Source organism: Molothrus aeneus, chromosome 9 (assembly GCF_037042795.1).
Source record: "Molothrus aeneus isolate 106 chromosome 9, BPBGC_Maene_1.0, whole genome shotgun sequence".
Classification (NCBI taxonomy): Eukaryota; Metazoa; Chordata; class Aves; order Passeriformes; family Icteridae; genus Molothrus; species Molothrus aeneus.
Genome location: NC_089654.1, coordinates 23,906,598 through 23,933,946, shown reverse-complemented (window position 1 = coordinate 23,933,946; position 27,349 = coordinate 23,906,598). Strand labels below are relative to the sequence as shown.

Sequence of the window (27,349 nt, the reverse complement as noted above, 5' to 3'; positions counted from 1 at the left end):
AAACTGATGCATTTTGCCCAAAGCCCAAGTGACAGAGGTAGAATCAAGATTACTTTCACCCCTTTTCTCTCCACCTCATCAACAAAGTCCTCTGGGTCCACAAAAAGGCAGCTGGGGGATTAATCCCACCATGATTTATACTGGTGAAATTAATTCCTCACCCCCAGTATAAATCCTTCAGCTATTCTGCAGGAAGGGTACAGCTTTAGCTCATGTTTTATGACTGAGATCAGGGAATGTCAAATGGTTTATCCAAAGCTGGAAGAGACCCTAGAGCTCAGTCTGGATGGAAGTGTGGGAACCACTGACTGACTGTTATAGCTTCTACCCATGACATAATGCTGCCTCCTTGGTGCCTCTAACCAAGTTTTAACTACCAGCTGTTCTTTGAGGAGTTCTCATGGCAAAATGGGAGCAAAACATTTTACCAGTCAGGAGAGACTGAGGGTTGAGCTCCTATGTCAAGTCCCATGGGGCAAGAGGAACAGAAAACCAGTAATGCTGACAAGAATCAAGCATCCTCATTCTGTAATCAAATATAACCATGCATACCACAGTGCATGCAAACCACAGATGTCAAAGTACAAATGCTGATGACCTAAGGCACATTTTACACCCAATGTCTAAAGATAAAACCCCAGGAGGATAGCCAAACCACCTTTTTCTCATTTAAACTGCAGTTCAAAACGGCTTTGCTATTTCTTTTGCAAATGAGGGTGACCTCAGAATTTAAATTTCACTCTAAAAGCAGCACTGTAAATCAGAGGGTACTAACAGAAAAGATCTATGCACACACGTTGCCTGAGTCACCCTCAGCTTTGCTCTGCAGGCATTGCTGTAATGACAAAAAAATCACTCTCAAGCAATAACCACTTACTGCCACAGATAAGGCAGAGGAAACAAACACTCCTTGTTTGTTTAATCAGCAAAATGTTGGCCTAGATGTGTTCATCTCATGTTTAATTCCAAAACAATTTCCCTGCAAAAGATGCCTGGATTGTATTATTGGATATGTTACAAGACAATGTGTATTTGGCCTTTCCACAAGCTTGTTTAAGCATGCAAACAGTGCTGTGAATTTTCAACAGAAACAACAGCTCTGCTGCTTGCATCCTCCTCCAAGACCAAACCCTGTCTGGAGCTTGCTCCACAGTGCAAATCCATACTTACGCCCTGAGTACCATCTCAGATTCCAAGGAATTCAGGTTTGCCACTTCTCCTTGGCTTGAGGTCTCCAGGTTGCCAAACCTGAAAAAGGAGATGGATGTTTACAAGAAACTCTAGTGAATAAAAGCAAAATCCCAAATAGCATCATTCATATACAATTACCATAAACAACTACAAAGCACTTCCAGCTCAAACTACAAGGAGTCTTAACAGGTGGGCAGAATTAAGGACCTTGAAGATTATTTCATTTAGGAGGGAAAAAATCCTAAAGAAACAGCCAGTATCATCCAGCCTAATTTTTAAATTTATATGAAGCAGCCTGCCCACAGGAGGAATCAACCAAACAGTGTCTCTGCTCACAGCTCCAAGACCCTTCTGCCTGTTTTCACTCCATCCTTTCCCAGGGTACGTTCCAGTGTGCAAAGAGACTGTGACACAACCACCTTCTCCAATACAGCTCCTGTGTCTCTAGCACCTGCCATTCCTAAAGCTCCAAGTGTTATCTCAAGGTTTCCTAGGTGGCAAGTGCTGACTTTGTGCCCAAACTCCCCATATCAGTGAGAAAAGCCCACGATGCTGTGAAAACAGCACTGGAAAAGAGGGAGCCATGGGCACAACTCCAACAGTGCCAAAGGGAAATCTCTTACCTACAAGGCACAACCCTGTGCCTTGCAGGCAGGATCATCCACTTCATTTTCAGCAGGAGTGCCCATTGTTTCAGATATACAGCTCCATAATTACCCATGAGGAATCCCATGGCTCCCTCCAGGCAGGTTTAATGAAGGTGAACGATTACTCACTGTCCAGAATAAGACAAGCTGATTTGATTCATTTAAGTTTACACATCTCAATTAATCTGAAGAGTTAAAACAAGTGCATCCTTAAGTGCTTGTGCTACAACAACCTGGTAACATCAGAGAGAACAGTGAGCTGTGTCCTGAAGGTTCGTTCAGAACTGTCACAAACTCATCCAAAAACATTTCAATGGATGGAAGTGGTGGTAGTTTTATGCTCCCCTCAAGTATTGGTCTAAGACTTCCTATATAAGGATCACAGACCTGTTGTTAAAGGGAGAGGATTTCACTCTCCACTGCCATCTGCTCTATAAAATGCCTAGAACACACCTTGGCCAGTAGACAAAAGGCACTTTTCCCCTGCCAGGGAATTTTTTAAAAATAAAAATTAGATTTTTATATTCAGTTTTCAAAATTTGCAGTTAATTTTTGGAGGAAAACTTATGGAGATGAGTCCCAACATCACTGTCCTACTATTGAGTGAAATATTAAATATGTCTTTGCAGAACATCAGGCACTTGTGTTTAAATCCCACTAGAGACACAAGCTGAGTTTTACAGCAGAAATCCTTAAGACAGCAATAAAGAGCAGGCAATTTTCTGTGCAAAACTGGAGAAGGATACAGCCTCTGCCTATCTCTCATCCCTCCATGAACAACAGGTCATTAAATACGGGTTAGGAGGAGTTAACAACACAAGTGATGTGAGGAACAGCCTTTCTGCAGCCTTCCAGCACTCTGTTCTCACCAGCTCCCGGACAAAGAGCCTTTCACTGCCCAGCCTTGTAGGAATGCTTTGCATACAAAAAGAGACACGAGAAACAAAAGGATCCTGTAGCTCACAGAACTTTTCAGCCTTGCTTAGCATTTGGGAAGTTACAAACTGCACTCAAACTGACTAAGCAAATGAGACCAGAATGTAATGGGTAACACTGAATGTTTAATTACTGGAAAACAGAGTGGAAAATGCATCCCTGCTTCTCTGTTAAGAGGGAAGGAGGAAAATACTCTGAGTAACTCAGAAATAATAGGAAAGGTGGTCTCTGCAACAGCCCCAAACAAAACCCTAAATAAGCATGTAAGCATTGAAAAAAGCAATTTGGAAGGCCAGATCCTCAGGAAAAATAAGGTGGTTTGACTCCTACACACATGGAGTCATGGAAGTGAAATCACTTCTCTAGCTGAGTAGACCAGCCACCTGATATAAAGGAAAGAGCTGAAATAACAGATGCTACAGGAACAGCTGTGAGTCCAACTCCACAAAGCTGCTGTCCCAAAACGTGTGGCTCTGCTACTGTAGGACCCACTCCTTCAATACTCCCCCTCTGCCTCCTGTCCTTTCCATTTACCCTGCAGCAGACCCTCCTCCTGCAAAAGGAATGAATGGGAAACATAAATCTAACTTGTTCTTCACTGTCATTCCCCAGCTCCAGCTCTCCCACCAAACAGTCTCAATTCCCTCCTCTGTAAACTGCTCCAGACAGGGACTGGTTGCTGCTTTCCCTGTGCCAAGCACAGCACAGCTCCACTTCTGAGGAACACACTTATCAGGGCAAAATACATTATGGAAGAGAGGAATTTGGCCTCCTTCTAACCTCATGTGGATAGCTCACCACCTCTGGCTTCCATCACACTTTGGAATACCCCCCTGGGAATACCAAAGGCACCACACTGTATCCCCACATCCAGGGCCAGGAGGAGCTGCTCTCCTTCCCTCCAGGAACTTCCATGGAAAGCCTTCACATCCAAATGCCACCAGGATATTTTCCTTTAAACTCTCCCTGCCCCCTTGTACCAAAGAATAGAAAATATCAGAGTGCACAGTGTTAAAAGCTTGGCAGATTTCCAAAGCTGTCTGCTGCACTTGGATGCCAAACTCTCATGAATGCTAAAGGGATGTGGATGTTAAATTACTCCTAAATGGCTTTGGAAACACAAGTCATCCCACTCACTTCTCAACATACCAATCTATGCTTAAGATTTTGTCTAGTGACTTCTAATCTATCTTAAAAGAAAACCTTTATAGGCTGAATCTGGCTAAAAAAAATTTAATAGGGCCTCTGTCTCAAATTTTGTCAAAACCAAAAGGGTAACATTAAGTCCTGGAGGAAAGAAAATTTAAAAATGCAACAACCAGATTTCTGAAACTGTTTCTAAAACTGAAGTTTCTCTAAAGCACAGCATCCATTTTTTTATTTCCAGCAGCTGACCTGCTTTTGGACACCATAAATGCTTCCTGCTCCAAATGCAGTCAGCATTGCACTGCTTGGACAGGATGCTCTGCAGACAGCACCAAATGACCAGCAGGTTTCCCCACACTCTTAGGGTACAGGACATGCACATTTCCCAGGATGCTCTCCCAAGAGTCCCAGGACTTTTGTGTAAGCTGGGTTTGTTTAAGTCTAACACATGCATCAGACAATTCTGCAGCACTGCACCCACAGCAAATCCAGCAGAAAGTGAATGCACTGGGCTTGAGGGTAACCCAGCTTCCACAAATACATTGTGGAGGAGGTTTTTCAGTGACTATGTCCCTACAAAATAAAATATCCTGCAAATGATGTGGATGCTGTTCCCTCCTCCTCTCTCCCAAGGAGCTGCTCACCTGTAAAAAGCTGGAAGGGCCTTTTTTGATCAGGTCACATCACTGTTCTCCCTTGGACCAAACAACAAGAGCTCAGCACTTCCAATTGTTCCCTTACTCCACAACCCTGCTCTATCCCCAACAATAAGAGACAGGGCTCAAACCCTTCAGATGAAACTAAACCTGACAACAAATGCCAAAACTGTGCTGCCTTTGTTTTGTTTGTTTGTTGTTGTTTTTTTTAAGAGAATGCCTCTTTTATTATTACTTCACTGGTACACAAAACCAAACACAAATTATGCACTGACACCCATTTTAGTCTCTGATTATTAACAAGTACCACTAAAAACAAAGTTGCAAAAATGCAGGCTCTGGGCTACTTATTCTCAATTAATCTAGAGATGAAAACCAAGCTGGTTAAAATCAATTCCTATCCATTTTTTTTTCAATTTTTTCCCTTATAACATCTGCTTTTCTTCACAATTCCATATTCCTAGCTACATGTCTATCATTCTAACTTTTATAGCTTAAATTTAATCTATATTTTCTCCCAAGCCATAAAATTCTAGACTACCCATGATACACAAAAAGCCAGGAGAAACATCCATGGATTCTTAAGCACTACACTCCTATGATTTGAGAGAAGGGAAGGAAGTGTAACCTCCTAGGATTTCCTGTGGATCCTCTCATGTATTAAAAAAGGCTGGGGGTGATGCTGATAAGATCAGGCAGCCCATTCCTCTGAAAGGGAAATTCTAACTTGCTCAGAGAGGTACACAAGCCAGCAAGATGAAAAATGGGCTCAGAAAAGAGAGTTCTGTTCTATGGAGACAGTTCTCCTGCCCTCTCCAGACATTTTCACCTCTTTAAATCAGTGTGAGAGGAGGAAGTCAGGGCCAGCTTCCTTAGAGACTCAATGTTTTTATATTCTTTTACCCATCCACTTCCAATTTTTATCATTTCTCACATTCTGAACCAGTATTGGGATGGACTGAGGGATAAAGCACACAACAGTCAATGTCACTGTAACCAAGTCTGCTCTCCAGGATGGCTGCTCCTTTCTCAGCTGACTGCTTACCTGATGCTCAGATTATTATTATTATTATTATTATTATTATTATTATTATTATTATTATTATTATTATTATTATTATTATTATTATTATTATTATTATTATTTCTACTAACTGAGCCACACAGCTTTCCTACAAAGCAGCCAGGACTATCATTTCCAGGTAGAAAAGAAAAGCACAGATAATTTGTCAATGCCTTGTTCTTTATCTAACTAGTGGGAGATAGTACAAAATTAAACTCTAGCACAAAATTGAACCCTAGGAGCTCTTATGCCCCTTCTCTCTTCTCATTACTTTATGCCAGAGCAACCATTTCTGTGAATCACAGATTTTTAAAGTGCAACAAATATGACACTCCCAAAATAGGAGCACCCCTGACCCAGCCATGTCTCAATTAGAATTTGGGGTGAGAAACCAATGCTGTGTGTCCCAAGCATTTATGCAGACCCAGCTGCCATGGTTTAACAGTCTGACCATGAAAGTTATTCTTATAACATTTAGCAGTTCTTGGGCTGCCAGCAGAAATTTATGGCTGCATATTCATGTGATGTAATAGAACAGGAGAGCAAATTCTTTCTTGTGTTTCTACAATCCCTGTTCTGAATCAGCAGCCCCCAAACAGGAGAGACAGGTCTGAAAACACTGGTAACCAACAAAATTTTGGAATCTATTCTAGGTATGACTTTGCAGCCCATGCATTCTGTTGGGTTTTTGGAGGAAACCTGAATTAATTTTGCTGTGTTGGTCCAGCTGGGTTCTTTAGCAGCCAGACATGGCACACATTCCTCACCTATGCTTTGATGAGTGTTGGGATGTGAGCAGCAACGCATTTATAGACTGGATCTTTATGCTGAAATTCTGGATTTTGCAATATTCTTGACAACAGGTTATTAAATCCATGCCCACTAAAAGCAAGGGAAGAAGCTCCTGGCAGCTTTCCCCTGTGGTGTAAAGGATGGGTCCATTTCCACAGCAGTGGCTCTTACCTGTCCAGAAGAAGCTCCAGCACTGCCCTGGGAGAAGCAAAGGCCCTGTATGTTGCAAGGAAGATGCTGATGTAGGAAAAATCTGCATCTCCAAAAGCTGTGAGAAGGTTCTCCACCAGTTTCTCCAAAGTTCCAGCTTTTATAGCCCTGATCTTGGATGTTTCATACTGCCTGACAGTGTGCTCTGGGGGTAACTGGTCTCCTTCACCCTACAAAAGGAAACAAAAAGCACAAAAATCAGGCAGGAGACAGATCCCTGACATAGATTAAATCCTATATTTGCACAGGAATTGGCCATCAGCAGTTACTAAATAATTTTGTCATTTTTTGGTGCTCTCTAAGCACCAAATGCTGTATCAAATAATGGAGTTTTTAAGTAACTTTATTTTAAAACATTTCTCTGACATGCTCAAAAAAAAACATTTTACAGTGTGACCACTATCAAGTCATGATTCCACCATACATTAATATCTAAAAGACAATCCATTGTCCCACAAAGAGTAACATTACTGCAGGGAATAAAAGTGATAATTCAGTGTTTCATTTAACTTCTGAATGAACATGAAAACTGACCATAACTTAAGCACTGACATTTGCAATTCCCTCGCTGAAAATACCAACTTTGGGGTGTCACACAGGACCCAAGGTCAGAACACATTTGGTGCAAAAACATTTCAAGACACTTTTTGCAGGGAGGGTGTGAAACTCATCTTGCAAACATTCCAATTTTCTCTTAAGAGATTTCATTTGGCACAATATTTGTCCATAAATCTAGGGTTTGGGATTGTGTGTGGGTTTGTTTTTTAAACAGCATTTGTTTTAAATGCTTACAGCCTGCTTTGAATCTGAAAGAACAATTCCTTAAATTATGTCATTATTTAGAGAGAAGTTCAGAAAAGTATTTTCCTGACTCTATTTTGTAAATTATGTGGGATAAAAAATGGGATTATAAATAAAAAAATGTCCAATATTTATTCAAACATCTTGATAGTGAGGGCACAAAGACAGCATGTTAATGACAGTCACTACCAACCCTGGCTCGGGATACTGACAAAACAAAAGGAAAAAAATAATCTATTAATAAGATAATTTAAAGAGATACCCCACCCACTTCCTATTTACATCACTACCCTCCACTGCTTTGGAATTGTTTCTAATAGACATCCTTTCCAGTTTTAAACAATATAGATGTCTTTAACATCATTCTAAAGTTCTGTTGCTAATATTATTTACAAAGCTCTGCTATCTCATTTCCCAGCTTCAGGAGATCCAACAAACCCTTGCTGCAACATTAAAATACAACATTGCTGTCTGTATTAAAAAACAAAAAAAATAAAAACAGACTAGACAGGGAAATACTTTGCTACATTTTGTTCCACGGATCTTTAAAAAGGTGTATAACTTGTAATTTGTCTGACTTAAAGGTGCATCTGGAAATATATGAATTACAAAAATTAACTAAAAGTGTATCTGGAATTACATTTGACACTGTCATTACAGAAATATTATTAACAGAATACGATGCCACCACTATGTAACTCTCTTACATTCAAATTTTCTTTAAGCAAAACTTTGTAGCATAAAAAAATTGCAATTTTATTGCTAACTCTTCATTTTACAATTGTGATACACTTTTGAAAATAACTCATTACACAATACAACCACTTTCAGACAGGGAAGAAAGTCTGCACCGCTGTATTTAACTCTTAATTTTTGATCCAGCAGATTGCCCCACTCACAGTGTAATGGTTTATGGGCATATTCACTCAGGGCACATAGAACCCTCTCATTCTCCCATGTTAGTATATTCAAAACAAGGGCAGAATCTGCTTCCAAGACTGATACACGCACAAAATTTTCCACTAATTGCAACACTACAACTTCCCCAAGACATCATGTTGGGAGAATGTTAAAAAGAAACAAAACCCCCAAAAAAGTCCCACCAAAGCTAAACAAAACAAACCCAGTTTCTGAAAAACCTAAAACTTTGTCAGCAAAATATCAGACTGTTAGAAATCATTGTGAAAGTTCTGGGATTGCTTCATTTGTATTATTTTAGCAATTCTGCCTGAAAGTTTAAAAGGAAAAGGGACTTGGCAGACAAGCTCTATAACAGGCTTTGAGAACAAGACCTTGTGGGCTGAGTTTCATGCTAACAGGAAACTGCTCAGTCTGGATTTAATCAAGAGGGCATCTCTTCACCGACACAGCCAGGCTACCCAAAGGCAAAGGAGTTTTCATGTTTGCCTTAGAGCTCTCTGCTCAGAGCTACACTCTACTCACTGCCACGAAAAAAAGCTCCTAAAGCTCTCTGCAATTTTTTACAGGGGTGTATTGTTAGTGGTACCAACAAATGATACCAGTTTTGCACTGTTTTGTGCACCCAAAGAACAAAGAAAATCTCTCCAGCTCTTTTTTGTCTCCTTCAGCACCGTGTCCAGTGGCTAACACAGACCTCAACATTTCAGGGCTTCAGTAACATTTTCTTGGTCCTCTAAAACGGACAGATACGGCATTTTATAATCTGATTTATGTCTTTTAAAATCTCATTTTGATTTTTCAGGCAACAGATTGTAACCTTGATAATCTGCAAGAATAAGTGATGAGCAAGTAGCTTCCTACAAGACAGACAGCATCTTCCAAAAGCAAACATAGAAAGATTAGATGGAAGTATATACTTGCAAATCCTTCTTTTCTGAGGTTGTGCGTGTACTGATGTAGTGTAATTGCAACAACTTTACTAACCCTTGCCAATGCTGTACCTTCAGAGGGGCCCACTGTCTTTAAGGTGATCATCTTACAGCTCTACAGCATTAAACATTACCTACATACACAGTTCTTGCTGAAACAGGAGAGCTCCGTGCACACCAAAACACATCCAGGCTGAAAAGCTTCCTCCAAACACTACCTGTTAAGCTCCTGTGGGAATATAAACTAACTATAAACACCACCAGTGCCTAAACAAATGCTACAGCCTAGAAAGAGGGATTAGAGACTCAAGAAAAAAAGGAAAGTTAGAACTCTGCTCAGTACAGAACCAGGCTGCTACCCAAACAGACGTACTGAACTGCAGTCATTATCTTAGAAATACCACTGGAAAGAACTGCTTTCACCCAAAAAACCCACTGCTCTGCACAGGTTTTTTCCAATGCAAATATTATCTGTTGAGATCCTGGAACTGAGAATCGTGAAATGAGGTCAATCTAATTGTTTTTCATTACGCAGACTGGAAAAAATACTAAAACAACTAGGATGAACAATAAGAAAAAGAGGTAGCAAATATTCTTCAGGCTCAGTCATTTGAAACATTACCACTCCACTACAGATTTGTTTTATCAGAAATTCTGAAGTTTTTTTCAGGAGCATCTAACTAGCACTTTAAATGCATTTTTACTGATTTTGACAGATTCTTAAATGCTCTTCATTTTCCTTGAAACTTACAGCTTTACCAGATGGAGAGTTTTCCACTCTGTTTTTATTAACTTACTGGACAGACACACTATGCTGGAATAAAAGTGCCTGAAGTGCAGTAACTCATACATTAATTCAAAATAAAGCACTGTAATCAAGTCACTGTCTAAATATGAGTCTGTTTTAACCTCCTCAAAGTAGAAATTAGATGCTCTTCGTGATTTTAACCTCACTTTTTTCACACTGCTTCCTTACACACAGGTTCTCCAGCACATGTCTTTAAAATCTACACTCATCCTTGGGGGAAATAAAAAAAAAGGGAGGAAAAAAAATCAAATCATGGAATTTGAAAAGCTCAATTATGGCACTCCAAAAGCTGCAGAACTATAAGCATCCATATCAGTCTAAGAGAAGTAAAGCCGAAAATACCCTTTATTTAACACGCAGACACACATCACTAAAGAAAACAGCAAGACATGTGAAACAGAAGTTGTTTAGCTGTCTTAGTCAAGTATTTTGGTAAAGAACAACTGCAAAGGCATTAACAACTTCGGTGACAAAGCGTTTCCTTGCAACAAAGACCTCAATGGAGTTTTTAACCGAGTGAAGAGAGAGGGATCGCGCTGCGGCTGCCGGACAGACAGACAGACCCACAGCAGCTGACATTCATCTGCACCCAGCTCCACCGCATGACTGCCGAACAAAAAAACCCTCTGAGAAGTGCGGATTTTGCCCAAGCAATGCCACATAGCAGTGCCTGCGCTCATCTTATCAAACACAGTCACAAGTATTTCAAGTGCTTTTGGGCCAGGCCGTTCCCATCCCGGCCGCTTCCCGCCCTCAGCTCTCAGGGCCCGGCAGATCCAACACTGCCCAGCTCCGAGCACAGAAAACAGCCTGAATGGGGGAAATTGCAAATTTGGAGCAGAATTTCCAGCCTAGAAAACCTTTGTGCCCAGCTGCCAGCACAGAAAACAGTCTGAATGGGGGAAAATTGCAAATTTGGAGCAGAATTTCCAGCCTAGGAAAGCTCTGTGCCCAGCTACCATCAGGAAAAACAGACTACATGGGGCAAAACTGTGAATTTGGAGTAGAATTTCCAGCCTAGGAAAGCTCTGTGCCCAGCTGCCAGCACAGAAAACAGTCTGCAGGGGAAAACTTGCAAATTTGGAGCAGAATTTCCAGCCTAGGAAAGCTCTGTGCCCAGCTGCCAGGACAGAAAACAGTCTGCAGGGGAAAACTTGCAAATTTGGAGCAGAATTTCCAGCCTAGGAAAGCGTGGCTGGCAGTGCAGGGCCTGGGTGGCCAGCAGCGGATGTCCTGCAGACAAAGGCAGATGCTTTTATCCTACAGTGCACTTGGAAATGAAATGAAATAAAATTACGCCAGAGCTCTCCACAGAACTCTCTCCACTTCAATAACTCTCATTTCCTCGTTTTGGATACTGTTTAAAAAACAAACAAACAAACAACAAAACCAAACCAAACAAACAAACACAAACCAAACAAAAGAAAAAAGAAACACCAAAACACCCACGCAAAACCAGAATTCTGCATACTGACTGCACCAAACTCAGAAGCCAAAATAAGTTTATGAACTCTTTCCTAAGCTCCAAAAAGGAGGGGGATTCCTGGATTTCCAATGCTCCACCCTTTTCCTTTCCTTTCTTGCCACATAAATACCCGTTCTTGGCAGCGACCCAGAGTTTGCAGGACCAATTAATTCCATGATCATGACACAAAAGGCATTCTTGTTTTCTCCTCCGAGCTCACAGCCTGGCTGGTATCTGTCTGAAGCGCTGGCAAACAGTCACAAAAGCTGTGGGGCAGATTTAGAGGGGAAAAGAGAAAAGGAGAAAGTCTCTTACACAAATGCTGCTGCTCAGTTTCAACTTTTTCACTCATTCACCTTGCAGCTACTTAAAGCCTCTTTGGAGAAAATAAGAAACAAGAAATAAATTTCGTGGTGCTGAGCTTTGCATTCTCACACCTTCTGAAGCGATGCAAATTTTGACTCATTTGGGTATCAGTGAATTTTGTGGGACCAGCTCCACATTAATCAATGCAAAAGTAAAGAAGCCTAATTCACAAATCACCTCTCCCTGCATCCATCTAAAGGAGTTTTAGCAAGTGCATTACTAAATTGAATCTTCAAAGAGGTCCAGGTTAAAATGGCTTTGTGCAGGTCTTAAAAGTGCTGGAGCTTATCCAGCCCTGGGAACATAGAAATTCTGAATTTACCCACTCAGAAGCATCTGTGCAGCAAGGAATGTAGCCATATTATTCACTGAGAACCAAGTGATCCAGGAGGTTCGCTGTGCAGCATACAAGGTTTTTAAATAAAGAAAAAATCACCTGAACAGCTCCAGACCTCCATCTCTACCTTGCAAACGTATAAATCCCTATGATTTATGCATTTACCTTCTCGTCCCTTCCTACCTACAAGAAGTTCCCTCTTGTCCTGCCTCTCACCTCTCTTGCTAGAAAGACCTTTACCAAAACCAATACAAGACCTCTCACCCTCTTCTCTCATCTGACTTTGTGTCATCATTGAGTTAACTGAACCTGAATCATGAGATTATTGATGTTTCTTTTTTATTTGTCACGTTTCACAGATCTGCAGTTCACCACAACCCTGTTCCCTCTTAGGCATGCCAGGGATGTATTATTTTCATAACTTGTATTATGAAATATTCCTTGTGGTGGTTTTGACTGGACACTGAAGCTTAGCAAGTTTCTAATTTGAAACTGAAAAGCAAGAAAAAGAAACCAGTAAGTCAGGTAAGGCTCTTAGTCATGTGCATCTTACATTGTTGGAGGTATATCTGTCATCAAATGACATTTACTACAAACACTCTTGTAATCCAGTAAATAAATGTGTCCCACACTAAATATCTTCCCAAAGCCCTTCTGTATTAGAAGAAAATTATTTGTAAAACTCAGTATCCTCCTCTCTTCAGTGCCCAGAAACACCAAGATGTCCAATCTCCAAACCAAGCAGTAAATAAATATTCAAAATAATAAACAGCTAAGTGAACAGAGCACCAGGATGAAGGCAAGGAAATGGGTGCCCATTTTGGCAGTACAATCAGCTCATTTTCTAAAATATTTTGAGTTCTGGAGCCAAAGGAAGTGTTACACAGTGTGTCTCTGAGAGAAGAGCTCTACAAAGTCTCCTGGGACTTGCGTAAAGCAAGCGGTAATTAGTTGTGAAAAGTACTAACAGCTTTTCCAGGTATGGATTACAGAAGGTCCTTAAGGAGGTAAAGGCAGCTGGGGCAGCTCCCCTTTGCCCCAGAAACAGTAATTGCTGCTTCTGTTCACAGCCTTTATCTTAACTCCTCTTCCTCCTTCTCCACACTCTCACAGCTTCCAGTCTGCCCTGGATATCTGGAAGTGCCAAAGCACCCAGGAACCTTTACTGGGAACCATAAGGGAGAAGAGGTGCTGAGCAAAGAAAATGAGTACAAAAGGTGGCAGACAGCTTAAACTTTTCACTTGAGTCTGAAACAGTTTCTTGTGATTCTGATTACAGATTACAGGGATAGGTACAGTGCACTTGCCATCTGACAAATACTGACAGGTTCAATCTCATAGCACAGAAAATTCTGTATTTATATGCAATATTTCTAAGCTGCCTTGATGTTAAAAATGACAACTCTATGCCTACCCTAAGAAATGCCAGAGGAAAGCTGTTATTTAAATGCTGTTTGTGAAACAGTGGTCAGCAAAGCCCTTTGCCATGTTTCTTTTGAAAATGCTGAAATACACTGTCATTTTTAATAAACACCAAGCGTAGCAAAAAGAGGGGATGATTGATATTACCACTAACTCAGTCAGAAAGACTTCATATGGGATCACGATTTTTGACTACCAACAGAATACCTGTCCTGTGACAAGTCACACTATTTTTATCTCCTTCCAGAAATGTAATTTAAATTAATTGTGGAGCTCATCATCACTTTCTGCTCAGTCAGTAGAAACAAAGGTCCTGTATGAGGCAGCAGGCAACAGTGCTAAATTCAAAATGGATTTAAGGATGCCACAAGTAATAATTCTGTTGCATAATAGAAGCACAAATGCATATTACATAACCCAAAATGCTTTTATTCCTCTTAATGGTATTGTTGGCTTTCCTTTCACACTGTAAAGCTTGCTCAAGGAGTACACAGAAATTAAATTTATACCGAGTCAGGAAATCAATGTAAACTGCCACTGTATCCAGTGTAAACAACAAGGAAAGAGTGATAAATTACTATAGTATGAATAGCTGGAAATTAAACCTGTAGGTGAGGGGAGATGACATGCCTTCTGACAGAGGAGAAAATACTTAGCAGAAGATTGATTCATATTCTTAAATAAACTGAACAAGGTATTTTTGTGGAACAACAAGTACCCAAGAAATGTTGTGACATGTTTCATAATAATTAATTATTATTATTATTATTAATGTGAGCAATCCCTAATGCCAAATTTTTCTAAGCTTTTAAGAAGAAATGGGTTAGCAGTCAGTAACCACTTTTATGACCAAAGCATGGAAACATGCCTGAACTACATTATAAACTTCATTTCCATGGTTTTGCTTTTTACTACCCTTTGTTTTGAAACTAGGAGGCCTCTTCAGGGTGGGGTCTGAGTAGAAAAAGCAGTAATAGGAAGCTAACGTTTCCTAATATTAAGTGTTACCAGCTTGAATATTTATTTATGTGCTGAGAGTCCGAAAATATGAACTCAATCATTAGTCCAGGCCAAACTGCATTTTTACTATATTATGCAGCCATCACAAGGGATGAGGCATGGTATCTCCTGGTGTTCCTCTCCTGCACACACACCCCCCTCCAGAGGCAGGGAGTGACTGTGTTTGGCCACACGTGTGTCTGCAAGCCATGGCTACATCCTTGTCCCATCTGTACAGGTACATTAGGAGAAGTTCTGCATTTCACAGGACCAACAGAGGCTGTGGCAACTGGAGCACCACACACCTGCACACATGAGTGCATCCTCCCAACTGCAGCACCAGTGGTGAACCCTCCTCTTCTGCCCCAGCACAAGCAGTGCGAGCTGGCCCTGAACCCTCTGCAGATATTTGTGTTTTGGTTTCAGAATGCTGTGTTGCACTTGGACTGAAATCCTTAGGCAATGGACATAAATCAAAACACATAATTATGCAGAAGTATTGAGTCAGAATGCAAAGTAAGTATAGCTTGCAAGTAAGGAGGGGAGAAAAAAAGAAAAAAATGCCAGATAAATCAGAAGTTGTTCACATTGGTTTGATTTTTCTTCTTTTTTGAGGGGGTTGTTATTTAACTACCCACCAGGAGTTAATAGCATACCTCTGCTCTTCCCTGTCCTGTTCTCCCTGACCACCTGATGTTTTCCTGAACAAAGTGCCTGTTTTTGCAGGAAGAATGCAAGCCTCATGCTTTAAGTAAGTGTGCAAGAGTTCATTCACATTTTCTCTGCTCCAGAGAGCCAGGAGCCTGGAGCGCAGCCAGAATCAATCCGAAGCACTCCATGGAAGGAATGCAAAGGCCTAAGATCTGCCTTCCAAGTGAAACACGTTGTTGTTACTCATGGGGCATTTCCAACAGCAGCACAATGGGCTGCCATCTCCAAACCCAAGACACCAGCCCTGCCCTAAAGGGTTTCTACTCTAAGAAACACAAGATGCATCAGAAGTACAGCCAGAGATTACTACAAACCAAGCAAATAAAAGCAGAGGAATATCTTAATAATAATTTTCTCACTGTATTTGCATGGAATATTAAAGCTAGGTTTCAAATGCACCTCAGGAGCATTTAGCTAATTAATTTATTTTGTACTGAAGACAACAGCTAATCCAGATGAGTGCACTGACTTGTTTGCATCCCAACATCAACACATCTCTGAAATGTTGTGAATCTCATCTGGCAAGTTCTATCCACAGGAATCCTCTAAACAACTGAAGGACATTCTGCACTCAATTTGAGTCAAAACAAAAACTCAAGCTTGTGTGGGGCATGAACTATATTTAGGAAGGAATAAAACCCCAGGTAGCTCTAACATGATGGTCTATTTCTGCTTTAGGATTTATAGACACTAACACAGAGCCAATGGGATCTGGCAGTCTAATGAGATCTACCACAAGTCTCCAATTTGAAGCCCAAGGGCTATCTCAAAGCATTCAGTCATTCCGTATTGTTCGGTCATTCTGAGGTTTTTCAATGGAAAATGCCACTTAGTAATAAAAACATGCTGTTTTACTTGCACAGAGAGCCCATGCACTCCCCAGAAAGGAAGAAACAGCTGCTGACTGGAAGAAAGGTTGAGTCTCCATGGGGAGAAAGGCAGTACAAAGCAGGTGAGGGGGTGGGAGGGTAAAAGAAAATAATCCTTTAAACTTCTTTCAAACCAAAAAAGGTGGGAAGAATATAAGAGAAAAAAATATATATTCAATACACTATAATAACAGGATTACTCCACAAAAGCACTTGAAATGCCTACACCTCCTTAGTGCCATTGTGGCCCAGGGGCAGCACTGGTGGCTGCTGTCATAGCCATGTGCAGAACAGCCATGGAGGTGGCACAGGAAGAAGTCAAAACTCCATCAGTCTGCAACCCAGAAGAGCAAAAGGTCAGTGAATGTCACCATGCAAAGTGGCACAAAGCTTCACACCTGAGGTGGAGCTGCCAAAATCTCATTTTGATTGCCAGAGCTTCTGAAGGCAAGCTACACTCTGATGTGCAACAGATGGTTTCTGCAACTAAACGGAGATAAATGTGAGAGGCCAGAAAAAAGTCTGCTGAAAGTCCTACCCTCAGAGGTCCCACGGTGGCACACAGATCTGAGAAAAGACCTGAAGGGTTACAGTAGGTAGAACATTACATATTTCAGCACAGTGCTTGGAAGTGACAACAAAAAGCAAACAAAAAATTGTCTGAGGAGCCCACATGTAGAGTACTCTGCTCTGCTCAAGCTGCCTCATTTTTAAAGCAGTCATTGTGAAGATGAATGGGGGAAAGCAAAGGGCAGCCCACACAATTCCTGCTTTTGCAGAGTCTAAAACTGCGCAGATGCAAACTTTTGCTTTACACACATAAAAAAAGAACAAGATCTGAGCACCCAAAGTTCTCCTTAAGCAGGAAGAGCTTGCAGGGCTGCTGGAAAACCAGCCCACACCAAACTCCTGTACCATGTGGCAATATGGCCCTGACACCTCCTGGGCATTAAAGTCCTCATGATTCTTTTGATAAGTGTTCAATCTTATTCTCCCTCATTAAACATTTGCTGCAAACAAATTGAAACCAGAACTTCATAAACAGCCACACATAATAATTGTAATTTTAAACTAAACTAGAGTTTAAAATTTCTCTCCTCTAACCAGATGCTATAGAGCAAGGTGAAGAAATAACACACATAACATTCAGAATAACAAGTCTAAAGGAAAAGGCTCTTCTCAGCTGCAGGACATGTTTGTTTCATCCCTAAATCACAAAAATTATTGTCTTGTGTTTTGAATCTCATGCATTTGTTTTCATTATTCATATAAATGTTCAATCCTCTCTGAATCCTCCTGGACTTGGTTGGACTCAATTACTGTGCCAGCAGCAAGACCCTTCAGGTTAATTACACACAATGCAAAATCACTAATTTCTTTCCCCCCTTGCTTTCAAAACCACCCTGGAGATAACATGTCCCTTCTCCACTCAGTGTTTTGAAAGCTTTTCCTATATCCTCCTATTCATTGCCAGAACAGAGCCTCAGTCCTGTGAGGATTTATTGTAAAACTTGTACATCAGCCCCAGACGCACCAAGACACAAATATAACAGTCCTCACCTTTTTGGTGTCTCCAACCCCCCTCCACCTGTGGATCCTCTTTCTAGTTCTCTGCCTTTGAGATGAGGGAAGAAGCACCAGGAACGAGTGAGGAGTTACTGTCATCTCCCTAACAGTATTTTCTAAGCTTCACTCCCCCCTTCCCTGCTGTAACTTAATATTTGAGCTTCCTTTCACAACTGCTGTTGCATGGGGGGCAAATGCTTCCACAGAACTCTGGACTCTCAGAAGTCCAGGTCTTCTCCCCAGGTGGTTTTACTTAATTCACTTCTGGTCCTAAATTGTTTCCAGGTGCTGCTGTGGCTTGCTAAGCAGCTGCTCCTCGCTGCATGTGTCACATGTGAAGAAGATATTCACATGATAACAGTGTGAAGCCACTAAATAAATATTACCATGCAGCTCTAACAGCTAATCCATCTCCCTCGACTTTTTTAATGGTTCAAACCCTTCAGCAGCCTCAAAACCCCAGCCTTTTTGAAGTCACATTGTCCCAGAAACACTTTTTCCCCATCTCTTTTCCACCTCCCCAAGGAAAGGGGAATCTCCCAAACCCAGGCCACAGCACTGAGGCTGAATTTTAATCCCTACCCAATCCTACTTTTGTGCTGTGTTACATTACAACATCCAACATAGTCAGTCTAGAGAAAATCTGCAGCCATGTTTTGGAAGTTATTTGGATGAAAGGTGCTGTAAGAATGCAAGACCATTATCTCTTCACTTGGGTGTTTCTGCTTTCCTTGCAGTCCCTAAATTGTCACCTCTCAGTGGCATGGTGCTAAACTGAACTACAGTATTCAGACATTAGCATGAGTTCAATTTGGTCCAAGGTAAAAGGATTTCCATGTCCAAAACACAGAATTCCTCACTATGGCTTTAATACTTTATTTAAATTTTAAAAAATAAATAAATAAAATGAAACACACATCCTCATAATCAATAAAATTCTTATTTCATAAGGTGTAAAAACTTAACATAGACTATAGTTGAGCCCTACATGCTAGTGTACTATCCAGGAAGAATACAAGTCACTTCTGAAGGGCATGTATGGCCACTGAACATAGTGCTTTTTGGGGTGAATCAAGGGCAAAAGTACTTTTGGGAGACTGCAGGAGCAAATTGTGACACCTTCCCAGAGCCAACTGCTGGTGAGCTGCTCAACCCTTCAGGAATGAGGTTCCAATTCCTTTTAGGAATCATCTTTCACAGCCTCTGATACTATCTTAATGTGGTATTAACACTAAGACATCACACACCTTTTGCCCTTGCTTTACAAGACACTACACAGTGACTACACAAAGGCGAGGAAGAGCAGGATCCACACCTCGCATTTATTTACCCCTGTTACACAAAATAACCCTGTTTTCTCCAAGGGGCTAAGCCATGATCTGACTACTTTGTGCTGGCTTCTTCACACAGGTGCACCCCCTTACAGTGCTGGCTAAAGGAAATTACATATTTAAAAGCAGCAGGAGTAAAAGATGCAAGTTCAAAGCGTGCATTTACACACATTTTTTAATTAGCTTTACCAAGGTTAAATTTAAATCCAAGTGTGACTAAATACATAAAATGTTTCAGCCTGTTCCTTAAATGAAGGCATCAAAACCCCAACAGTGAAACTAATGGTTTCTCCAGGGCTGTTCTCTGTACAACATCTCAGTCCAGTTCATGTACTGCATCTCACAGCTTTCCGATGACACATAGCCACATTCCTTGCCAACTCTTCCTTAACCCAACAAGTGACCTACATCTAGCACTCAGAGAGAAAGTGCCAGTTCCTTTGCAGAGCAAGCAAAATTTGGGGCTTATTCCTTTCACTTAGAGCTTCTTAAAACAGCAAGCAAGATAACACTCAGTGATGTCAGCAGCAAGACAGTTAAGGCACTGGAATTTAGGGAGAACCTGTAGCATCCAAGTAGCACAGTTCAAAAAAACAGTCATCCTGGCTGTCAGAGGAATTCCCAGGGGAAAGCAATTACAGCACAGGATGTCATTCTAAACCTGCATGTCACAGGTAAATGCCAAGGGCAAGTTTTGTCCATGAGCAGGCTTGCTGGGAGATATCCAAAATGCAGATACACACAAGGAGTGCAGCAACAGAACAGTTTCCAGCAGCTTTACTCAAGAGCCTCCCTTAACCCTTTTTATTCCACTTAATATAAGAATCCTTAGCAAGAGGTGCCCCTGCACAGCCCCAGGAAGGCAGGCTGGCCCTGTCTCTCCCATGTTCCTCATGGCTGTGCCAGGGTATCCCAGCCCTAACTCAGCCTTCCTAACACCACAGGATTAGAGCACTGCCACCCTGTCACGCTTTGGCAGCTTGGAGTGGCAGGTTTTACACTTTACACTCAACTGAGAGCATAACACTCTGCTACAAAGCCAGTCACCCTTCTAATTATGCATTCTGGACTTGGAACTGGCAAAGTAATGGACAGTAATCTTTCAGGCTTCCTTTTTAGAACTCTTAATAGGCTCAGTTTCCATTTTTGAGTGTCTGTTGCACACACAGCCTCTATTAACCAGCTGATGACTGTATGCAAGACTGCTACTGAGGATATCCCTGCAACCTAAACCAGGAAGCCAGGAGAAAAATATTCCATGAGAAGTCATTAATAAAGGCTGTGAATGGTACCATGGTACTATTATGCCCACAAGTGAAGGAAGGACAAGAGGAAAGAGCCTACTCCAAACCAAAACACAAGCTGAGCGAGATGCCAAAGCTTTCTTTTGGATAACTGAGTACATGTCTATAGGTAAAATCATTTTGTTCCCTTGGAATACAGTACCTTGTGGGTCTCCAGCACCCAACAGCCATCTTCCCCCAAGCAAACCCCGTGTGAGCACACCCCATCCTTCTTCCCTCTCCAAGACAGCTCCTCGGAGACTTTGAAGTGGATGATAACACAGCTCAGTTTCCACAGGAAGCCTGTCAGCTCCTTGGGAGCTGCTTTTCTGCTTCTGCCAAATATACAGCCAGAACTGCACCCTGGCCTTGGTCTGGGCAGTCAGGACAGGCTGAGGGAACCTGATTTAGCAGAGGGAGGCTGCTTTAGCCAAAAGTGACCAACACATGCTCTAAATCAAGAGACAAAACAGCAAGCTGCAGCAAGGACAATGATCAGCCCAGCCCTTGCCTGATGCTTCCACAGGAAACTGCACTCAACCAGAACATCTGGGATCTAAGGGCAAGATGAAAAAGAAATCATAGAGCTGGCTCAGAAGGGCAAGTGGGAGGGCAGGAGCAGGCTAGAGAAAATGTGAGGTTTTACTTCTTCCTAAATGTTGATGATTCCAGGCACCACTTAAATCTCAACCCATAGTTAGGAGGTCTGTGCTGGAAAGAAAGAAAGAAATCCAGACTAAAGCTTCTTTCCTGACATATTGATCAAGTCAGAGAGATGGTTGTGTCCCAGGCCCCAACTGGGATACAGATTAGTTAGCCACAAGTTTTTGCAATGTTTTTCTGTCTGAACTCTCAGCACAAACTTCCTGCCAATGTATGTGACTCTGGATGAGTTTAGAAGCCAAACTTGTGGTCACATGCAGTTTTCAGTGCAAGGCAATCACTCACACTAAATAAAAAAATATAAATAAATAAAATTTTTAAAAATTTCTTTCTAAAACACCACAAAATTCCCAGAAAAGGTAATTATCAAATAATAGTAGTGCTAAGAACGCACACAAATATTAAGTGATAGATTTGCTACTTTTCAGCTTTTCCCTCTTTCAGCATTTTAAGGTACTGAAAAGCACCCTTCTAACAGCAGTTCAATGACAATTTTGGAAGAACACGTTCTGCTATACACCCAGCATTACAATATTAAAGACACTTTAAGACAAGCTATGTTTTGCCTCCATCTCTGCCTGAACAAACCCCAGAGCCATAAGTTCAGCTGTAGCCAAAAAGAGAAAGCAAGAAGTAAAATCGAAGTTTCTAAAATCTCCTCTAGATGTGTAATCCATGCCTAATGAAGCCAGGCAGCCTGGCCATAAGTGAGCAGACTATTTATCTGTTATCTGGATATTTAAGACTCAAAGGAAGAGGAGTCCTTGTCATCCATCAGTAAAGCAAGAACCTTGATGGCGAGGATGGACTCTGAAAGCTCAGCCATCATTTCAGGTGTGGAGAATCAGCACTGAGGCTTGGGGAACTCCAGTTCCTGGCTGCATTTCCTGTGACCTGCCCCACTAGGTACTCACACATTGTAGGTCCCTTCCTCACTCCTTCCCAGATGAAGGACTCTGATAGGAAAGACATTCGCAGGTATTCAGGAGCCCCTCGTTCCTCAGCATTCCCTCCCCTCCCAGGGCTGGACAGCAGTGGCCCATCCCTCCCTAACTCCTGCAAGGGCAGATAAAGCACTCCAGCTGCTTAGCAGGGGGCTCGACAATAGCCACTTCACAGCGTTTCAAAACCTCTTTGCTTATGTTTTAGCAATCTTGTCCACCCGCCCACACCACACCCATGCCCTATTCTTCCTGCACCACTGTCCCCCCCATCTCCCCACGAACTTCTCCACCCGCTGCTGTTTCCCTTCTCTCCAGCTGTTCACTGTCTCCCGTAGGTCACCGGCCGGAGTTCACCTCCCCTGGCACTGTCAGCACATTGCTCCTGGCCACAGAAATTCCGGTATTTAGCGGCTGATCTACTCGTACATCCAGAGTTTGGCTGTCCTTTCCCACTACTGGCTGGAGTATGACTCAGCTCGTCTCTGTCATTGCACGGGTACCTGCCTGTCAGTTCAAGACCAAAGCCCCCCCGAACTTTTGTCTCTTTTGCTTTGGTGCTTTTTCTCCACGGACAACAGCACCATCCTCTTTGACATCCAGCCTCCCTGTGGGCTGCAGTCACCTCCTCAGACGGAAGCTGAATCCCATTTTTCAGGTTCTTTCTGAAAATAAAGTTTCACAACACAATATTCTCTTTCTAACCACATCATTCAAATTCCTTGCTGTGCTCCCAAACCTTCTCTTCCAGTTACCAATATGCCTTTTTCTCTAGCCTGACATAATGCCATTCAAACTGATGACTGTCCAACCCACATCCTCCTCTTCCCCTCTTCTGTGTGTGCCATCTGTATGTACAAATCTCTACTTCTCCATCCTTTTCTCTCACAAAGATGTCAGGCCATGTACCTCAGCTTCCATGGCTTTTGTAGATTGTTCCTCTCTCCAGGATCCTGGAGACCTCTCAAAATCTATCCTGGAGACACCAAAACTCACTTTATTTTCAAGAAAAATGCATTCATGCTTTCTCTGGTTGAATCTATTGTGTTTGGGAGGGATTCTCTCTCAATATTTCTAGAAAGCACACTTGGCTTTTGAAGCTTTGATACCAATCATCAGCTAAGATGTATGTACAGACAATCCTCTTTTAGTATCACGTCTGCACATTCTTTTAAGTCAAAACAGTGCTTTTGTGCAGCATCTCACAATACTGAGCTCCTACTAGAGCTTTTAATATTCCCTAATACTCTAGTGCTTAAAGTCTTAAGCTTCACTAAATATTTAGTGACTAAGTATGTGGTGACAAAACAGTGGCTGTTACTGGCATCCTTTGATGTTTAATATTAAATTTAAATCTAAAAAATTCAGTGATTATCCCAAAGCTTCACACTACTGAAAGTTTCAGAACTGCTGATGCCTGCTTAAGTCACAGCCTGTTTCTCTTTTTCTTTTGTTAGATGTAGAAGTTTGAAACACAAGAAAGGCATTTCTGTATTTCAGCAGGCAAGTGTTTATGGTGCTGTAGTTGGAATCTTATGATCGGCCTTTAAACAATCCATTCTCTCATTACAGGGCCAACCACTCAGTGACCCTGGATGGGTTCTTAGGATGGAGAATCTTAAGGAAGGTTTATTAGACTTGACCTGCCACAAGAAGCTCAGTGCTTCAGAAGGGGTCATACTGCTAAGTGGACTTCTACAGGACACAAACTGACACTGAGAAGAAGTTTTTAAAAAAGTAAATCCAGGCATCCATATGATCAATAAGTGAGTTACTATGTTTGTTACTGTGAAGGCTCAATACTTGCTGATGTACAAATAGGTTGTTGACCTTGAGTCTTCAATCTAAGCCTGACTTCGAGTACCATCAAAAAAATAAAATCAATTGCTAAATCCAACACCTTGTTAATTTAGTGCTAATGAGTTCCAAAGCATAGAAAAAAAAATCATAAACCCTTATAAACTCCAGATTAAAAAAAAAAAAAAAACAAAGTCACCTGATGACAGCTCTAAAAGAGACAATTTGGCTCTTCAAAGTCAAACTGCTGGGGGCAGGGATGGCTCTTCATAAATAATGCTCTGGGTTAGAGGCTATTTATTGATTTCAGGACCACAAAAAAAAGCCATTAATAAAACAAGATCACAAGAAGAGCTTAAAATACTTTATGTTCTGAAGAGCTTAAGGGAAACAAACAGCCCATATGTTCCAAAATATTTTAAAGTAATATACATAAGATTTGGGGGGTTTTGCTCATGAAAGAGACTAGACTGGAAGCTGAAGTTACAGATTTATGCCCAGAACAGGTGTGGATTTCTGACACATTATCTCCTTCCCTACAAACATTGTGACCTCAAAAAACCAACAACAGGCACAGGATCCTGACAGTCACTTCCCTGACCTTGCAGTCTATGGTCCTGCTATTGGGATGGGCAGCATCAGCTGTGGGGATATGACCACAGGAATATACAAGCTCCCCTCCTCTGAGAACAGGACCAAGGCCTGGCAAACTCCTTCTACTACAAGGAACAACACAGCCCAAGCAGGCAAAAAAAAATTCAGAATTTTTTTGTATTCAAAAAACAGACTTTTCTAAACTATGTTTATGGGACACAGACACACTCAAAATGATCTTCACCTCTTCCACAAAACCAGCTGGGAAAGTTGCAGGAGCTCAAATATACTTGATAGTATTTTCCTGGTAAAAACAGCAGGCAGAAATGAGAAATCTGCCACTCAAAGGAAGCAGATTTGAAATTATCTGTTCTGATGAGTACTCTGTGTACTTCTTGGAAACACGGGAAGGGGAGACTCTAAGCACTGTCTGTATGCAGGACGGAATTCGCTTATTTCTCCTGACGCTGGTTTCATCTCTGCTGCATTGCTTCATGTCACAGAGGCTTCACAAGAAAATGACTGGATATAAATCTCAGGGCAGTTGTAAAAGCCTTGAAAATATCAACATGGATACTACATCAAGCCAACTTCTTATATTACTGCCTTTGATCCCAAAGGAAAAAAAATAAACATAACAAAACACTATGAAAGTTACAGGCATCTCCTGCAGACCTGGCCCTAGCTGCCACAGCTGCACTGATTCCAATGAAGTGAGGACATTTTTTATCAGCTGGGGACTTGGCCTGATAAAGGTGAAGGCACTCAGCAGCATGTCAAATCAACTGTGTACATTTAAGCTCATTTTACTTACCATTAAAGCCTTCGTGCTTTGAAAAACAGTACAGAGCTGTAATTCTTACAGAAATGCAATTAATTTCTCATCTGGCCAAGAAAGCAATACAGAAATAAGACCCAAACCAATGTTCCCTTAAGGTCAGAGGAAGTTTTGCTGACTTTGAGGGACCTTCACCAGTCAAAATAACATAACTACTTGTTTGGAGACCTGAGATAGGTTCTTAACAGCAGAAACAAGCCATAGTCTGTCTGCAACAACTGTTAAACATTCAGCTTCTCGGACCATAAACTAAGATCCTTGTTTCTGCACCAAGAATCACCTGATACAGGGCCACAGCTGGTCAAATTGTTTTTACAGGTCAAGAAAAGAGGAAGAGTCAACACAAGGAGAGTGTTATTTCAGATGACCCAGGCAGACTAGTCCAGTGTTTGGTTTGTTCTTTTTTTTAAAAAAATAATGAGAGTGGCCAATGCTCGAAGTTAATATTGTAACAATTCCTGTGGAATTCAGCTCCCTGGACGGCTCCGAAGTCCATGAGCAGTCCTCCCCACCGCCTCCGTGCTAGCCTCACTTACCCCCAGCCACCTTGCTCCTTTGTTGGCAGCCTGCTGAATCTGCACTTTTTTAAGGGTGACATTGTAGACAGCTCCGTCTTCTACCTCTTCACCCCCATCCTGAAATGTGGTCTGCCAGGAAAAGGAGAAAGAAAAATAAGATGAAAAGGAACGTTCTCCCTCTTCTGCAGACCACAATCAGTCCCAGGTGCTCTGCCGCTCCAGGCAGAGCAGAGGAGATGGGCAGCACAAAGCAAACACAGCAATCAAAGCAATCCAGGATACCCTTAGGTTGAGGGAACACTGGAGATATTCTTGGCAAGCTGTCCTTTCCTGTGGTATCGAGGTACCCGGACTTTCCATTTAACTGTTTTTCCCAGACTAGCACATATTTTAAATAGTTGCATAAAGTCTTCTAAGGAAAGAGTTTGGTTTTGATTAGCAGTCGTCTCTTTCGTTCCCTATTTTCTACAGCAATTAGTCTCTTTGGCCTTTCATTTAGGGAAGGATTCGCACTTTTAAAACTGCTGAATTACTTCGTCACACAGCCTTGAATCTTTGAAGCTACTGAGCATTTAAAACACAGCGACATTTTCACTCTCTTGAGAAGGAGGGATTTGTGATTTGCTCTTCCAAAAACCCTATTATTTCAAGAACAAGAAACAAAAAAAAAAAAAACAAAAAAAAAAAAAAAAAAAAAAAACAAACCAAAAAAACCAAGCAGCTTTAGAGCCGGGGGAAAGCGGGGGAAGGGGGCACAGCATATCCCGGTACCAGGCACGGCATCGCCGGGCACGGCATGGCCGGCATCGGACACGGCACCGGGCGCAGCATCGCGGGGAGCGGGCACGGCACGGCTGGCACTGAGCATCGCCGGGCAGCGGGACCCAGGGCAGGACAGGGCAGGGCAGGGGACGGGACAGGAGGGGACAGCCGGTTACCATTTTCGCTCTCCACAGCAGTTTCATCCTCGGTGCCTTGCCGGGCGCCGGGTCGGACGCGCCGCGCTTCGCCCGCCGCGGGCTGGGCCGAGCGGAGCCGAGCGGCCCCTGGGCTGCGCGGGAGGGACGGGCCGGGGGAGGGACGGACGGACGGACAGACAGGGGGAGGCGGCCGCGCCTGGCGCCGCCTCGGCCCGGCCCGCGCAGGGTTTCCTGTTGATGGCCCCGGCGGAGCGCCCGGCCCGGCCCGGCCGTGCCTGCGCTACCCCGGCAGCCCCCGCTCCACGCCCGGCCCGGCTCCTGGGGAAGCGCCTCCTCCTCATCTCCCTTCCCTTCCCTTCCCTTCCCTTCCCTTCCCTTCCCTCTCTCCTCTGCCGCTGCCCGGGCAGGGGAGCAGGGGCGACCGCGGGTCAGGTGTCCGGGCTGCCGTAAGGAAGGAATTTTAAGCTGTGCTTAACTTAAAAAACTTACTTCTGCCCCTTGGGAAGTAAGGAAATTAAGGGTTTTAGTAAGCCCTGCCCGGTAGTCGCTGACACTGCCCTCACTTTTATTCTATATCGCTCACAAAAAAGCCCCCATGAGCCCGTCTGTGGATGCTCTAGCTGTAGGCA

The 27,349-nt window shown here is 42.3% G+C and overlaps 1 protein-coding gene across 1 annotated transcript in view; it reads right to left on the bottom strand.

The window, feature by feature from the left end:
• The window catches only part of RGL1 (ral guanine nucleotide dissociation stimulator like 1), a 53,123-nt gene extending 26,278 nt beyond the window's left edge, over positions 1–26,845 (bottom strand). Inside the window, exons 1-4 of the mRNA XM_066556056.1 lie at positions 26,739–26,845; positions 25,819–25,929; positions 6,603–6,811; positions 1,171–1,248 (exon numbers count right to left, since the gene is read on the bottom strand). Coding sequence (XP_066412153.1) covers positions 1,171–1,248; positions 6,603–6,811; positions 25,819–25,929; positions 26,739–26,765 — 425 coding nt within the window. The 5' untranslated portion in view covers positions 26,766–26,845. The remainder of the gene's footprint in view (positions 1–1,170; positions 1,249–6,602; positions 6,812–25,818; positions 25,930–26,738) is intronic.
• Positions 26,846–27,349: the final 504 nt, after the last annotated feature.